The sequence below is a fragment of the Lepidothrix coronata genome, unplaced genomic scaffold (genome assembly GCF_001604755.1).
Source record: "Lepidothrix coronata isolate B3197 unplaced genomic scaffold, Lepidothrix_coronata-1.0 Scaffold281, whole genome shotgun sequence".
NCBI classification, from domain to species: domain Eukaryota; kingdom Metazoa; phylum Chordata; class Aves; order Passeriformes; family Pipridae; genus Lepidothrix; species Lepidothrix coronata.
The window spans coordinates 653,223-668,439 of NW_016690461.1; the positions used below are offsets into that span (position 1 = coordinate 653,223).

A 15,217-nucleotide genomic window follows, 5' to 3' on the forward strand; every position below is an offset into this window, starting at 1 on the left:
CAATAGTAGGAAAATATTCCAGGTATTTGGGATTCCTCTGAGAGCAGCTTGGCAGCTGAGGAGGACCCAGCCCAGGGCTCCCCACGTGCCACAGCTGCATCCTCGGGGGCACGGGCAGGGCTGGAGTCGGGGGGCAGGGATGTTGGGGGGAGCTGGGAGACAGGGATCAGGGATGTTGGGGTGCAGGGGGTCGGGGTACTGGGGAGCTGGGGTGCAGGGGTCAGGGATATCGGAGGGCAGTGGAGGGGGGAGAGGGGGTACAAGGGGATGGGGTGCTGCAGTGCCAGCTGCTGGAGCTCGTGGGTTCTGGGACGTCAGGGTGCAGGGCAGTGGGGTGCATGGGCGTTGGGACTTTGGGGGTCAGGTACTTGGGTGCTGGAATGTGGAGGGTCAGGGTGCGTGGATGCTGGGGTGCAGGGGGTCAGGGTTCATGGGTTCTGGGGTGCAGGGGGTCAGGGTTCGTGGGTGCTGGGGTGCAGGGGGTCAGGGTTCATGGGTGCTGGGGTGCAGAAGGTCAGAGTGCTGGGATGTTGGGCTGCAGAGGCTCGGGGTGCACAGCTTCTGGGGTGCTGGGGTGCAGGAATGCAGGGTGTAGGGGTGCTGGGGTGCTGAGGGTCAGGCTGTACGGATGCTGGGATGCTGAGGGCCAGCGCGCACGGCCGGGACGCCGTGTGCCAGGGAGTCGGGGCGCACGGGCGCCGGGACGCACGGTCTCGACTACCCTCTCCCCCGCTCTTCCCCCGGTCCGGGGGCGGCAGCGCCCACCTCCCCATCCCCATCCCCGCGCTCCGAGCGCGCCCATCCCCGCGGCCTCCCGCCCCGCCCCGCTCCGCCCCGCCGCGGCTCAGGGGCGGGCCGTGGGCGGTGGGCGGTGGGCGGCGGGCGGGGGCAGCCCCAGCCCCGGCCCCGGCCCCGGCCCCGGCCCCAGCCCCAGCCCAGCGCCGGCCCCAGCCCCAGCCCGGCCCCAGCCCCCGCCGCCCGGGGCCGCCGCGCCGCCCCGCATTGTCCGGGCGGCAGCGCAGGATGCGGCGCCCGGCACGGCCGCCCGGGCTGCGCTAAGGGCCCGCCGGCATGAGGAGGTGAGTGGGGCCGGGGGAGGGAGCGGGGGGGACCGGGGCGGCCCGGCCGAGCATCCCCCGCGCTGCCCGGGATGCTCCGGCCCCGCGGTACCGCCGAGCCGGGCTTTGGGGAGAAACCGGCCGGGCTGGGGATGCGGGGGGGTCGCGTGTGGGGGCTGGTGCTCCCGGTAACCCGAGCCCTCCCGAGGGACGGGGCAGCCCCCGCTGCCGGGGCCTTTGGCGTTCCCCTCCCTTCTTCCCCCTGAAAGGGTGCGGGGAGCGCCGGGGGACGCGCTCGTGACATGAGCCCGCCCCGGGGCGGGAGCCTGGTCCCGGGGGAGCCCCGTCCCAGGGGGAATCCGGTCCCGGTGGCTTCCAAGCCCGGAAGGTGCACACGGTGGGGTGGACCAGCCGTCCGTCCGTCCTTCCTTCCTTCCATCCATCCATCCACCCAACCGTCCTTCTTTCCATCCCTCCGTCCCTCCATCCGTCCATCCTTCTGTCCACCCATCCCTCCCTCCATCCCTCCCTCCTCCCACCCCTCAATCCGTCCATCCCTCCCTCTCTGCCTCCGTCCCTCACCCCCCAGGAACAATGCGCGCTCCCTCGGCCCCTGTCGCACGTCAAGCGCACGCCGGGAGCGCTCGCCTTCAAAACAGTCGCGGCGTTGAGGAGCTGAGGGTGATTTTTAATTAGGAGCTTTGAGGAGCTGAGGGTGATTTTTAGTCAGGAGCTTTGCCCGAAAGGTCCTTTTGTTTTTTTTTTTTCGGAAATGGGCTCTTTCTGCTCGGGGGACAGGAGGCGTTTGGAAAGAACACCAGGAAGGGTTTAAGTCACTTTATTGATGTTGGTGTGTTCCAACATCAGTTCTCCTGGTTTTGGAGGCGCCGTGTGCTGGTTCCTTGTTCCATTCCGGGACCACAGAAATGAACATTGTCGTGAATTGGATCCCGGTTTTGTGACAGATTTCAGGGAGTGGAGGTGCAGAGTGGAATTCTGGACAGAGCTCGGGCGCAGGGTGTTTGATGTGGAGGCTGCAGGACACAATAAGGGCTCGGGATGGATGTTCTGATGGGAACTGATGAGGTTTCTCCCTGATTTCCTCCTGCTGCCCCAACCCTGCCAGGGTTTCCCGTGCGGGCGCTCCGGTGCCTGTTTGCTCTCGAGGTGGTTCTGAATTAAACATTTCAGCGGGGGCTGAGGCCTGGGAGTTGTTTATCACATTAAACATTTGCTTTAGCTCTCTTCAGCAGAAGTGTGTTGACATTTTCTCTTGGGGGACTGCTGGGATAATGAATGGCACGTACTGTATTGTGTTCCTCGGAAAGCCACGGGATCCTGCAATAACATAAACACCCCGGGCTGAATTCATCCCAGATCCGAGAGGAATGGGCTCGGTGTTTACATCCACGCTGCCCTGCACTGCAGCTCCCATTTAAACTTTGTTGTTGATTATGAAAATATCCCGGTTAATGCTTACTGTGTGCATATATTTATTTATTTATTGTACTGCTGACAGCTGTAGTTTCTCTCCCTGCTCCGTGTTTTAGCTGGAGAGCTTTTGTGGAGGGGAAGGAGCGAGACGGGTGGGTTTTGGGCCACTTGGCCGGGGGAACCAGCCACTGGCTTTCCCTTCTTCTTCCCCTGGAGTGTGGAATGGGGGGGGGCAGCCACTGGCTCTCCCTGCTCACCATTCATTCCTTTGGAGCAGGGAAAGGGGAGCAACTGCTGGCTCTCCCCACTCACAATTCCCAGAGCAGGGAAGGGTCTCTGGCTGTTCCCACTCGTCCCTCTGGAGCAGGGAATGGGGGAGCAGCTGCCAGCTCTCCCTGCTCACAATTCCTGGAGCAGGGAAGGGTCTTGTAGCCGCCAGCTCTCCCTGCTCACAGTTCCTGGAGTGGGGAAGGGGGGGAGCAGCCTCTGGCTCTCTCCACTCGTTCCTCTGGAGCAAGGAAGGGTTTCGCAGCCGCCGGCTCTCCCCCCTTGCAGTTCCCGAAATAGGGAAGGGTTTTGCAGCCCCCGGCTCTCCCCGCTCACCATTCCTGGAGCGGGGAAGGTTCCGCGGCCGCCTTTGTTCTCCCGCCGAGCCCCCGCCGCATTCTTCCCTTTTGCCATTATCATTTTGGTTAAACAGAGCGGCGCGTTGTGAACCATATGGATCATGTTAACAATTGCTTATCTGGAGCCGGTGTTTTCTCCTCCCTCCCTCCCCTTTCCAACCCTTTTCCCCCTCCCGAGGGCCGGGTGGGGGCTTTAACAGCATCTCGGCCTCGGTGCCGGCTCGACGCGGCCCCGGAACCCAAACCCCTCTTGTGTCCTGTCAGAGTTAATTCCCCGAGGGAAAACGTGCAATAAACACAAAGAAACCTCCAAAGAGGTTTTCCCTGGATGCTCTGGAATACGGAATCCAGTTGTTGAAGAACCCAGCGTGTCTGTGGTTCCCAGCCCATCAATGGGCTTCCCCCCCCACTGCAGCTCCCTCCTTTGCTTTATCTGGGGAGGGGTCGATGGCCAGAATCTGATCCTGATGGTGGTTTGCGTGTTCTGATCCAAGGAGGGGCTGTGGTTTTCCCAAATCCCTCCTTCAGGCTGCTCACAGATCCGTATCAAAGCGCCTGGATAAGTGGGCTGAAAGTTTTGAGCCCCTCACCCCGCATCCACCCTCCGCTCCCGGCACTTCCAGTAGCCACGGGAGGAGAAAAAAAAAAGCCCAAAGGATGTTTTTTTGGGTGGCCAAATACAGCTGTGAGGGCCCAACCTTAGGCCAAGGGAGTGGCCATCGGGTCACTTCATTCGCCTCCTCCTTCCCTCATGGAAAAGATAAACACAAAAGCCTCCATCGGCTCCGGAGCCGGCAGCGCATCCCGCAACGCTCCAGCGGATTAGAGGGAATCAAGGGATTCTGCACATCATTCCTCCTGAGTGACAGCATCTCTAGTGCCCTTCAGAAATTCCTGGAAGGAGCCCGGCAGCGTGTGCCAGCACATCTGCAGACGCTGCCAACTTCATTCCTGTTAATCATTTGTGCATCCTCCCAGTCGAGGGGATATTCCTGAGGGTAGGAATGCCACAAACAGCCAAAGGTTCTCCTTTCTTCTCTCTTCTCTCTGCTTTCCCAATGATTTGGGCTCCCTGTGCCTCCCTTCTTGCATCTGGAAGGAGGTGGGTGGCGTGGAGGGAAGGAGAAATCCCTCAACCCAGCGTTTAGGGCAGCAGATGTGGATTGGAGCGAGGATTCCTGGAGGGAATTTCCCTCCGATGACATTAATGCATCCAGAGAAGCGCTGCTGACCCCTGTGCGACGCTGACCCTCCTTTCTGCCTTTGTAAACACTCCCCAGTTTTATTTTTTGAGCTCCAGTGGTTCCGTGGCTGGAGGGAGCTTTGCTGTTTGACAGGGCTGTCCGGAGGCTCCTTTTGTCATCCCAGGGCAAATCCCGGCGCATCTGGCCGAATGTCAGCTGGAATTTTGCAGCGTGCAGGAAAGCTCGAGGACGGTGGCTCCCAGCATCTCATTCCTCCCTCCTCCACTCTGGCTCCAGCTCCGGTGCCGGCAGGACAGGCCCTTCTCTGGCAGCTTTTTGGCAAAATAAAGATGTTTTCCTTCTCTTTTGGGCACGGAGGGATGTGCTGGTAGTGCACGTGTTTGCCAGTGTCGTGGTGCTCTGGCTCTGGAAAGCTCATCCCAGGTGGTGATGCTGGTGCTGGTGCTGGTATTGGTGGTGGTAGTGCTGGTGGTGCTGGTGGTACTGGTGGTACTGGTGGTGCTGGTGGTGCTGGTGGCAGGACACACGTGCTGACGGTGTCACCCAGCTCCGATCGAAGGGAACTGTTGGGATTAAACCTCAGGAGTGTTAAGCAGGAAAATTCCCATTGCTGGATCAGCAGCATAAACCAGTTCTTCCCAGTGCCAGCCCTGGCAATTCCCAGTTCTGAAAACCAGTTTGTCCCCTTGCCGGGTCCTGCTGCCGGGATGACTCCTGGCATATTTTCCCATCTATTTTTCCTTTGGGCTCGGCTTGTTCATGTCATGAGAGGACCCTCCTTTTTCTCCTCCATCGTGCTGCAGAGCCCTGAGTGGGATCACGGAGCTTTTTCTGCTCCATAAATCCCATCCTTGACGTGCAGAGGGTGCCGTGCCCGCCCGGGGCTGCCCGGAGCGTCGGAGTTGGGAATGGAGTTGGGAATCGTCTCTCCACAGCAAAGTTTATTTTGCTGTGTGACAGGGGCGTTGTAAAACCTCCCCTGGCCTTGTGTCCCGGCAGCAGCTGCAGTTACTGTTGGTTAAATTGTACCAATGGCCCTCGTGATTCCCCCGCCCTGGGGCTGCCCCGGGTCGCTTATCAGCAGCCCCGGATCTTTATGGGGGCCCCGATAAACCCGCCCAGGCCTCGCGATGCTGCCAGAGAGAGAGCTGGGAGGGTGTGGAGGAGAGATTTTCTTCCTGGCTCCTTTCTCCTGAGCGCAGACAACTCAATCAGGGGGGAAAACCGGGAATGTTTATTTGATTACAGCGATGCCATTGTGGTCTGTGTCGTGGTGGTGCCCGCCTGGATCGGGGTGCTGGGTTGTCTCCCCGGGGTGTGCTCCCTGCTCAGGGTTTTGAGGTGGGATGCTGGAGTCTACTCCTTGTGGAGGGATGCTGGGGTGTCCCCCCTGAGCCACAGTGCTGGGGTGTCCTCCCTGGCTGGGATGTCGAGGTGCTCTCCCCGGGCTGGGATGTGCTCCCGCCGGGATGCTCGGCTGGCAGAACCGCGCTACCCGGGCGAGTGTTTTCCCTCCGAGGAGAAAAGAGCCACTTTTTTCCCCCCTCTCTTTTTTTTTTTTTTTTTTTTTTCCCGAGAAAGTGAAAACGAATGTCAGGACAAACTGCACTTTAACCCACGCTTGTCTTGCCTACAAAAAACCAGCTGAGTAATCGCTGAATAAGGAGCCTCTCCCTGCCCCCGGCGGAGCCGCTCGGCACAAAGGCTGCGCTGTGTAAATAACGGGAGGTGCGCCGGTGGCTCCGGCCTGGGGGGGACTTGCGGCGTCGGGGATGTCGGAGCCGGATCCTCTCCCCGTGATTAATCTATCCCAGCCTCCGAAGAGCAGCGGGACGGGCTGCCGGGGCGCTTTGTGTGCGGCCTCGGGGATGTTCCCGTGGCTTTTTCCTCCCTTTGGGAAGGCTCCGCCGAAGCACTTGACTCTGCTCCCCGCGTCCCGCTGCTCCCGGAGCGGGATAATGCGGGTGTAATTGATGGCGAGAGGACTAATGGCTGCAGAAATGTGTAATTAAAGGCCAGGGGTGACGTGTGGCGCGGCCGGGCCGCGCGCGGGGGGTTACAGAGGTTGAGTGTGTTTTGAAGGGCTCGTCCTGCACATCCCGCCTGGGGAGGGCAGGTCACCCCGCCCGGGGTGGGGGGAAGCGGGAAGGGTTGGGATGTGGGAGTTTCTCACCCTGCTGGCATCGCTGCAGCTGGATCTGGAACGGCCTTGGGGCCTGCCAGAGGTTCTGCCTCCTGTGCCCCGTGCCAGCCCTGAGCTCCAGCCGGCTCCCAGAGCATCTCCTCCTCCTCCTCCCTCCCAACGCCGGCCCAGGCCACGTGTTGTCAACATAAATCCGCTAAAATTCCAGCGTGCCACGGGCGGGTTGGGCTTTGCCAGAGCTGGGAGCCTGTGCCTGTGCCACCACGCTGGGATGACGGCTCTGGGCCCTCCTGGGGACCCCCTGGGCTGATCCCAATCCCTGGGGAGCCGGGGACGGCCACAGGCAGGACTTTGTGCCCAGGATGGGATTTCAGCCACCCGAGTTGTCGCCTCCCAGCTCTGGATGTGCCACTGCTGGGGAGCCAGGCACCAAAAACCCATCATTACAGATCTCACCTTGGGCCATTCCCATCCTCCTCGGTGATTACTTGGTAACGAGTGGCTGCTAAAAACGGTGGAAAAGGAATTATTTCTGCTGTAGGATTAGCTCGAGGAGACAGGAGTGGCTCTGCCCCCGTGGATGAGCTCCTGGCACCAAAATTCCCCATTTTCTGGTGATACCTTCACTTCAACACTGCTGCCACCTGATTATTCTTTAACATTTTGGGGTTTTTTTGAGGAAACAACCCTGTGGTGGCAGGTTGAGGTGTTTAAACCGCGGGATACAATATTTATATGCACATAAATACCCAGCCTGTTATAGATATATAAATATAGTGATATATATATATTAGATAGATATAAAAATTATAATATATTTCTGTATATGATGGTGTAGAATTATAACTGGCTTATAATAGCCATGGATCCATGCAATCCCAGAGTGCAGAAGGTGGGAGCTCTGGGAGCAGACGCTCTGAGTGCAGCAAAGGATCCCCAAAATCAGAGTCCTTCCATCTGTCCAAGCACTAGGAGCCGCAGCCTCGAGCGTGGATGGAGGGCAGCAGTGTCAGCAGAGAAAGACGCCAAAAAAAGGGGAACTTCTGGAAAATCCATTAGTGAATGGAGTGCAGGAGGGAGCTGGGCTTTTCAGGCTGCTGGGGCCGGTGTTTAAAAAAGAATCCGCGAGTCAAAAGGCTTGTGAAAACAAAAGCCACGGCGAGAGGCCTCCCCGGCCCCGCTCCGGCGGGATCCGCTGGGGCTGGATGGCCCAATCCCCGGGGATGGGGCTGGATCCTTCATCCCGCGGGGCATGTGACACGGAGAAAGGAGATGCAGGAATGATGGAAAAGAGGAGGTTTTGCCCAATTCCCTGCGGGGCAGCTTCCCCGGCGGGCACCGAGGCGGAAAACGCAGCGGCCTTGGCGGTGCTGGATGGGGCTGGGAGGCTCCCCGGAATTAGAGTTAATTAAGATTGATTCGTTCCGTGGAGGAGAGGAGCTGGAGCGTTGCTGCTGCTGCCGCCGCCACGGAGGGTGCACGGAGGGAATTATCTCCCTCCTGCAGCCCCTTCCCGGCACTGACCCCCCCCAGGGCAGATCCTGGAGCAGATGGACCCAGGGCTGGGGGTTCATTACTGGAGCTTCATCCCAGCAGGGATCTGAGCAGCACCCATGGGAGCCTCCCCTGGGACACGCTGAGGCTTCTCCTGCTCCTCGAGGTGACCTGGAGGACGGCGGGATCCAGTGCTCAGGGATGCTCCTGGGAAAATCCTCCTGCCCGCCTGAGAAGTGTCCTTCAGGCAGAGCCCGCAGCTGGAATGTGGAGCCCGCAGCTGGAACGTCACCCCGAGGGAGCTCCTGCAGCAGTGAGGTGGTTCAGGGCAGGAGAAGATCCATTGGAGGAGTGGGGACACTGTCAGAGGGAGCTGAAGCCACCCATGGCAGGGAGTGGGCAGCACTGTGATGGATTAATGGGATAATTAATCATTTGGAATTAATGCTCATCCTTGGTGCAGAGGGGGGGATCGTGCTGGTGGAGTGGCAGGAGAGGAGCTGAACCAGCTTCAGCTTCCAGGGGGTTCTAGACCCAAACAAGTAGCTGAGCAGTTTTGTCCCATGTTCCTGGGGGTGGTGCAGGGCTGAAGGCCAGATCTCAGCAGCCCGAGGGGTCCATGAGACCTGGACACAAGAGATGTCAAGAAAAATAGAAATGGCAAAAAGGGGGCTGGTTTTTTTCACTCTTTTAGGTCCGCTTTTCTTATTTCTATTTTATTTCATTTTGGTTTGGTTTGGCCGGGTTTATTTTGCTGTGTCACGTTTCCTTTCGTTTGGTTTTGTTTTGGTTTTTATTTGGTTTGCTTTGTTTCACTTCACTTGTTTCGTTTCATCCCGTTCCATTTCGTTTTCCTCCCGCCCACCCTCTGCCGCCGCGCGCGGGGCAAAATTCCTCCGATCCGCCCCTGGCGTCGCCTCCTTATTAACAGCCCCCCAGGTTTTATTGCCGTATCCCCTTGATCCCGGAATTCCCAGGCCAGGGGCCGTGACTCCGGCTCCCCCGGGTGCCGTTGGCCGTGGGTTCCTCTCTCCTGCCCGTGACAGATGGGGATGTTCAGCTGCCGCCGGATCCGGATGAATTTTTCATTCGCCGGGGCAGCACAGATGGACAACGGCCCGTTGGTCACTCCCGGCCCGTGCTGGTGTCCAGCTGCTCTGCACTTGATATATGAGCGGCCAGAGCGGCCGCCGGAGCCTTGGGATCACCCGGGACGAGGCCGTTCCTCCCGGGGGTGGGAGAGGGCACGGGGGGGTGGGGGGGAGTCAACCCAAATCCTTTTAACACATGTACATTGACCCTGCTCTGATTGCAATCCCAGCCCTCGCTGGGGAGGGGACGGGGAATGTCACTGTGGCTCCGCAAGGGGTTTGCCAAACGCCCTGGGTCTGCCTTGGAAAACTTGGTGTTTGCCAAACGCCCTGGGTCTGCCTTAGAAAACTTGGTGTTTGCCACGGAATCCCCGCCTGGGCCGGGCCGGGCTGGGGGTGGAACCTTCGCCGGTGCTGCCGTGGTGGGGTTATGACACCTGAGCTTTGTGCCTGGTCCTGCCTTTGGGACAGGCTCTGCTGGGCTGCTCTGCCTATTCCAGACTCGCTGGAGATGACCGGGGTCTGGCCTCAAGACATGTATCAACACGCCCAAATATTGCTTTAATCCCCAGCCTTAGTGCCGGAGCAGCTCCGAGACGTTGCCACGAGCCTCAGGTCCCCTGTGAGGGTCAGCACAGTGTCTGCAGGGTCATAATTCTGATTTACAGCCCTGATTTCACCCGGATGATGCCGTTGCACTTTCCCTGTGCTGCTCTGAGGAGGCAGGGATGAACCCCAGAGCTCTGGGGCTCTGCTTCAGGGAGCTGTAGCCCAAAAGATCACCAGGAAATGCATCATTTAGAAGAAGAAAAAGTCATTCCCACTCCTGGGCGGACTTGGGGAAGCCTCTTCTCTCCTCCTCTTTGTCCAGACCCACCACTGGGTGCACAGTCCAGCATGGAAGATCCGTCACCTGCATCCCTGAGGTGGGAAATCCGTGTTTTCGGGGCTCAGTGAAGGCTGGGCTGTGGAAGGAGGCTCCGGCATCCCCGTTTTCTCTCCCCTGGCCCAAACCTTGCACGGCAGAGCGTTAAAATCCCAGGAAGTCGGGCGGTCCCTGGAAGGAGGGCGGCTTTCGGGAGCCGATCGCGTCGGGCCGCGCTGCCGCGGGGATTTCAGGGATAATGGAGCTGCTCAATGGATTTGGGAAAGAGCATAACTCCTCCGAGTGACAGCTCGGCCCGGAGGAGCCGTCAGCGTTAAACCGGCCCGACAGCGGCGGGACGGCCGTGGGCTGGTGGAGGGAGGCGGCTCCGCGGCTCATCCCGGCACCCCAGGACTGGGATAACACAACCAAAGGGTTGAGCTCATCTGGATCGCTCCCTCCAGGGGCTGATCCCTCTTCCCAAGGCTCGGGGGAGTTCGGCTGGATTTAAACCTCGGGCTTTAGTGCACCCCCAGCTCGAGCGTGTTTGCTCTCTCACGTCGCTCTCCTTCTTGGCCTTCCAAATCCACTGGAGCCCTCTCCTGATCCCCCCAGGGATGTGGGATCGCTGCAGCCATCAGCAGATGCTGCCTGTGGGTCGTCCCTGCGGGATTTTTGCCGGGGTTTTTGTGCACCAGCATCAGCACCGTGCGCGTGGGGCCGACACGGGTGGGGGGGTGTGTGCGTGGTGTGCTCTGCATACCAGGGCTGGGGACGGGATATCCCTGGTCCAACAGAGCCACCTCACCCCGAGATGCTGCTCTGGGGCAGCCCAGCATCCCGAGGCCTCGTGGCCGGAGCTTCTCCCGGGGTGGGGGGGCGGCGGGAGGCAGCGCACCCCGTCCCCACGCCGAGCCGTTGGACACCCTCGGTGGTGCTCCCCGCTAAAAACCCCCGAACAAAAGCCCAGTTCAGAGTCGCTGCTGAATAGATTAACAAGATTTCCATAATTAGGGCGGGCGGGAACAATAGGATTCTCCCTGCCCAGCCCCCCTGCCCGCCTTTGTCTTGCGCTGGGGATAATGGGCAGCAGCGAGGGTGGGAACCGGCCCGGCCATTTGGTCACTGGACAGTAATTTTCTCACACTGCCAAGGGGAGCATTGAAACATCTGTCCCGCTCCGCCGCTCATTCACGTCCCATTTCAGCCCTGACAACTCCTCCCTGCCCGCCGCCCTCCCCCTCCCGGCGCGTTCCAGGGTGCGACTGGCTTTTCCATGGGTTTGGGTTTTTCTTCTCCCAGATGCCTCTCTTGTCCTTAAAGGGTTGGTTGCAAACCTGCGGCCTTGCAAACCCCCCTACCCCGCTCCTCCCGGCAGCTCCGGGGTCCGGGGCTCGGGAATGGGGGCTGGAGGAGCCGTGCCATCCTGATGGGCTTCCAGCCACCCTCTTCCAGGCTCTTGGAAAAGCAATTCCATCACTGGGCCCATCCTGAGATGCCAGTTTTTAGCTGGTGTGTGAGCAGTGGGGTTCAGGCATTGGGATCGATCCGTGGGGGAAAGCTGGGTGCTCCTGTTGCTGTGGGGTTCTGTCCATCCTCAGGGTGTTCTCCGCAGAAACAGAGCTGGCGCTGCCGGATGCCACAGGACAGGAGAAGACGGATGTGGATTGAGTCCTCCCTTCTCCAGGAGGGTGAAGGAGGGTGAGGGTCTCTGTGGCAGCTGCTCCCTGACTTCAGAAGCCTGGGAATGCCACCGGGGTTTGCTGGTTGTGCTGGTGGCACCTCGTTCCTGCCGCGCTCCACACTGGGCTCAGTGCTGGAGCAGTCGGACACCTCTTGGTGCCCCCAAGCCCCTGAGCCCTGGGCATTTCCAGCTGGATATTTTGGGGGGGCAGAAGCAGCTGCAGGACTGCACAGTGCTCAGCCCCCTCTGAACAAGGGTGGAAACTCCTGGGGCTTTAATTCCTTAAAAAAAAAAGTAAAATCAAGGAAAATGTCTTATTCCTCCTGGAGTCCCCAAATGCTCCTTTTTCCCTTCGCAGCTTCCTGGTGCCTTTGCCCCCAGGTGCCCCCCATGCCCCCCGTGCCCAGCCGGCTCCACGGGCGGCTCCGGGAGGATCTGCTGGGCGTTTATCCACCAGGAGCTCTTTGATAATGGCCATAAATGCAGGGGGAGGGCGGCTCAAGCCACGCAAAGCCACCATCTAAATCCTCTTGTGGAAGTTTGATATCCAAAGTGGAAGCACAAATGCCCTATAAGTCAATTAAAGCATTAAGTAATCTAATTGTGCCGTGGCCACAAAGTGGCTTAAAGGCTGCGAGCGGAGAGCGAGGGGGGCACGAGGCCCCCGCCTGGCTCCGGTGTCGGTGTCCCCGGAGGGGGTGGGTGTGGGATGGGGGGGACAGGGGCACCTCAGCAGGGTGGGGAGGGGGACACGCTGCCACCACCCTCAGGGGCCGCTGGTATTTGGGGACTGGAGCAAGAGAGGGTGACACCGACCCCGGTGTGGAGGCCCCCGTGGTCAAAGGGGATTTTTGGGTGGAAGAACTTCTGCGTGGAAAGGGTGGTCAGGCCTTGGAAGGGGCTGCCCAGGGAGGTGGTGGAGGACACCCCACCCCTGGAGGTGTCCAAGGAAGGACTGGAGGTGGCACTCAGCGCTCTGGGCTGGGGGACAAGGTGGGGATGGGGCAAAGGGTGGGCTTGGTGATGTTGGAGGGCTTTTCCAGCCTCAGGGATTCGGGGATCCTGTGAAAGTTTAGGGTGAGTCGAAGCAGATGTTTGCAGTCGGGGGGTGTGATGGGACCCAGGACAGGCCAGTCCCGGTTTTTGGGGACGCTCCACGCAGAGAGGTGCCCGTCCCTGTTTCACTGCTCTCACCTGTGCCGCCCCGTCCCCACAGGTCTGTCGAAGATGCACTGGTCACCAGAGCATGCCCAGTCCCTGAACCAGTGGCCGGAGCAGCACCTGGACGTCTCCTCCACCACCTCCTCGCCGGCCCACAAGTCCGACCTGTACCCCAGCACCCGCCAGCGCTTCAACTACGCCTGGGCCAACGACGACATCTCGGCGCTCACGGCCTCCAACCTCCTCAAGAGGTACGCCGAGAAGTACTCGGGGGTGCTGGACGCGCCCTACGAGCGCCCGGCGCTCGGCGGATACGGGGATGGCGCCTTCGGGCCCGTTAACGGGCAGAAGGGGGACGGGGAGCCCTGGCCGGGGGCTCACGGCTCCGACGGCACCTACCCCCTGACGCCCATCCACGATGGCCTCCCCGGCGCCAAGGGGGTGGTGCCGCCCGCCGTCCCCGCCGCCGGCGGGGCCATCGGGCTCGGCGGCTCCCCGGTGGTGTCGGCCAACCTCGCCGACCCCATGTACCCCGGGAACTCCTGCGGAGGGGCCGCCGCCGGCTCCGGCGGGCTCGGGGCGTCTCAGGAGTACCCCTCAGGCTACGGCGGCACCTACTTGCCCTCCGGCTACTGCACCCAGCCGGCGGCAGCGCTCCCCCCCCCGCACCCGTCCGCCCTCCACGGCTCGGGGCTCCTGCAGCCCCCGCACCCCTCGCCCGCCCTGGTGCCGGGCTACGGCTCCTCCGGCCCCATGTACAACTACGCCGCCGGCAGTTACCCGCCGCAGCCGGGCTACGGGGGCATCCACCCACCCCACCCCCCCGCCTCGTACCTGCCCTCCGGCATCGCGGCACCCACCCCCATCCCGGCCCCGCCGCCCGCCGCCCGCCCGCCCGGGGTGCCCGGGTACGGCTACCAGGGCGCCGGGCTGGCCCCCCTGGCCGTGCCGCCGCTGGGCACCGAGGCGGGCGCGCTGAAGAGGAAGGCGTTCGACATCGGCGGGGAGGACGACGGGGAGGGCAGGTACAGGAAATACAGCTACGAGCAGCCAAAGTCCCCCTACCCCCTGTCGGACAACGGCGAGTGCCGGGGGAACGGGTTCGGCGGCGCCGCCGAGTCGCCCCAGGTGGCCTTCAAGGCCGGGAAGCGGCCGGCGGGGGCGGGGAACGCCGAGGAACACGCCGGCAAGTACGGCGGGCAGCAGATGAAGAACGTGGTCTCGCCGCCCTACGGCGCCGGGGACGCTCCGCTGCGGCCGGCAGAGCCCTTCGAGAAGTTCAGCCCCCCCCTCGCCAACGGGGAGCGGGCGGCGGAGCCGGGACCCCCCTTCCCGCTGCGGCTGCCCCCCAAAGCGCCGGTGTTCGGCGGCGCCCCGGTGGAGGAGCAGCCCAAGAACGTCGACCCGCTGGTGCTGGAGCTGGTGAACACCAAGGTGGTGGAGCGGGGGCCGCCGGTGCAGTGGTCGGACGTGGCCGGGCAGGTGTCGGTGAAGGCGGCCATCGAGGAGGAGCTGGTGTGGCCCATCCTGCGCCCCGGCGCCTACAGCGGCGCGAGCCACCCGCTGCGGACCCTGCTGCTCTTCGGCCCCCGCGGAACCGGGAAGACGCTGCTGAGCCGCTGCATCTCCACCCAGCTGGGCTCCACCCTGCTGAGGCTCAGCGGGACCACCCTGCTCTCCACCTGGAAGGCCGAAGCCGAGAAGATCCTGCAGACCGTGTTCTTCGTGGCCAGCTGCCGCCAGCCCGCCGTGGTGCTCATCACCGAGGCCGAGGCCCTGCTGGCGGCCCGGGCGGGCGAGGACGGCGGGCAGGTGAGCAACCTCAAGTCCCAGCTCCTCTCCTACCTGGACAACGTGGCTACCTCATCCGAGCAGAACGTGGTGGTCATCGGGACCACGGCCCGGCCGGGCAGCATGGACGAGGCGTCGCACCGGCGCTTCGGCACGCGGCTCTACATCCCGCTGCCGGACGGCGCCGCGCGCCGGCACATCCTGCGCCAGGCCCTGGCGCAGCAGAGCTGCTGCCTGAGCGAGCGGGAGCTGGCGGCGCTGGCGCAGCGCACCGAGAGCTTCTCCGGCGCCGAGCTCCTGCGGCTCTGCCAGCACGCCGGGGCCGCGCGCCGCGCCCTGCCGGGACCCCCCGCCTCCTACCAGGACCTGGAGAAGGCCTTCTGCAAGGTCCGCCCCGCCGCCTCCCAGAAGGAGCTGGACTTGTTCCTGGAGTGGGATAAGATGTACGGCACCAGGCACTGACGGCAGCGGGGGGACGGGGGCGCCGGGGCGGACCCCGAGGCCGCGGGGCTGGATCTGGGGCGCGGACACGGGGTTGGGGTCTGCGGGACTCCGGGTTCTCCGGGGGCGGATCCCTCCTCCCAAAGCGCGGGAGCCGCCGCCGGCAGCACCACGTACCTCATCTCTCCTCTTTCGGACTCACCCAGGGAATTTCCCCTCCGTGG

At 62.0% G+C, this 15,217-nt stretch overlaps 1 protein-coding gene across 1 annotated transcript; it reads left to right on the forward strand.

Annotated features, from left to right (window-relative positions):
• The first annotated feature begins 12,724 nt into the window (after positions 1-12,724).
• FIGNL2 (fidgetin like 2) lies at positions 12,725-15,014 on the forward strand. The gene has a single exon (XM_017836639.1). The coding sequence runs from the start codon at positions 12,828-12,830 to the stop codon at positions 15,012-15,014; it is 2,187 nt and encodes a 728-aa protein (XP_017692128.1). The 5' UTR covers positions 12,725-12,827.
• The last annotated feature ends 203 nt before the right edge of the window (positions 15,015-15,217 follow it).

Bases quoted from the DNA above. Each gene is read 5' to 3' on its own strand.
- FIGNL2 (XM_017836639.1), top strand. From the start codon at position 12,828: ATGCACTGGTCACCAGAGCATGCCCAGTCCCTGAACCAGTGGCCGGAG.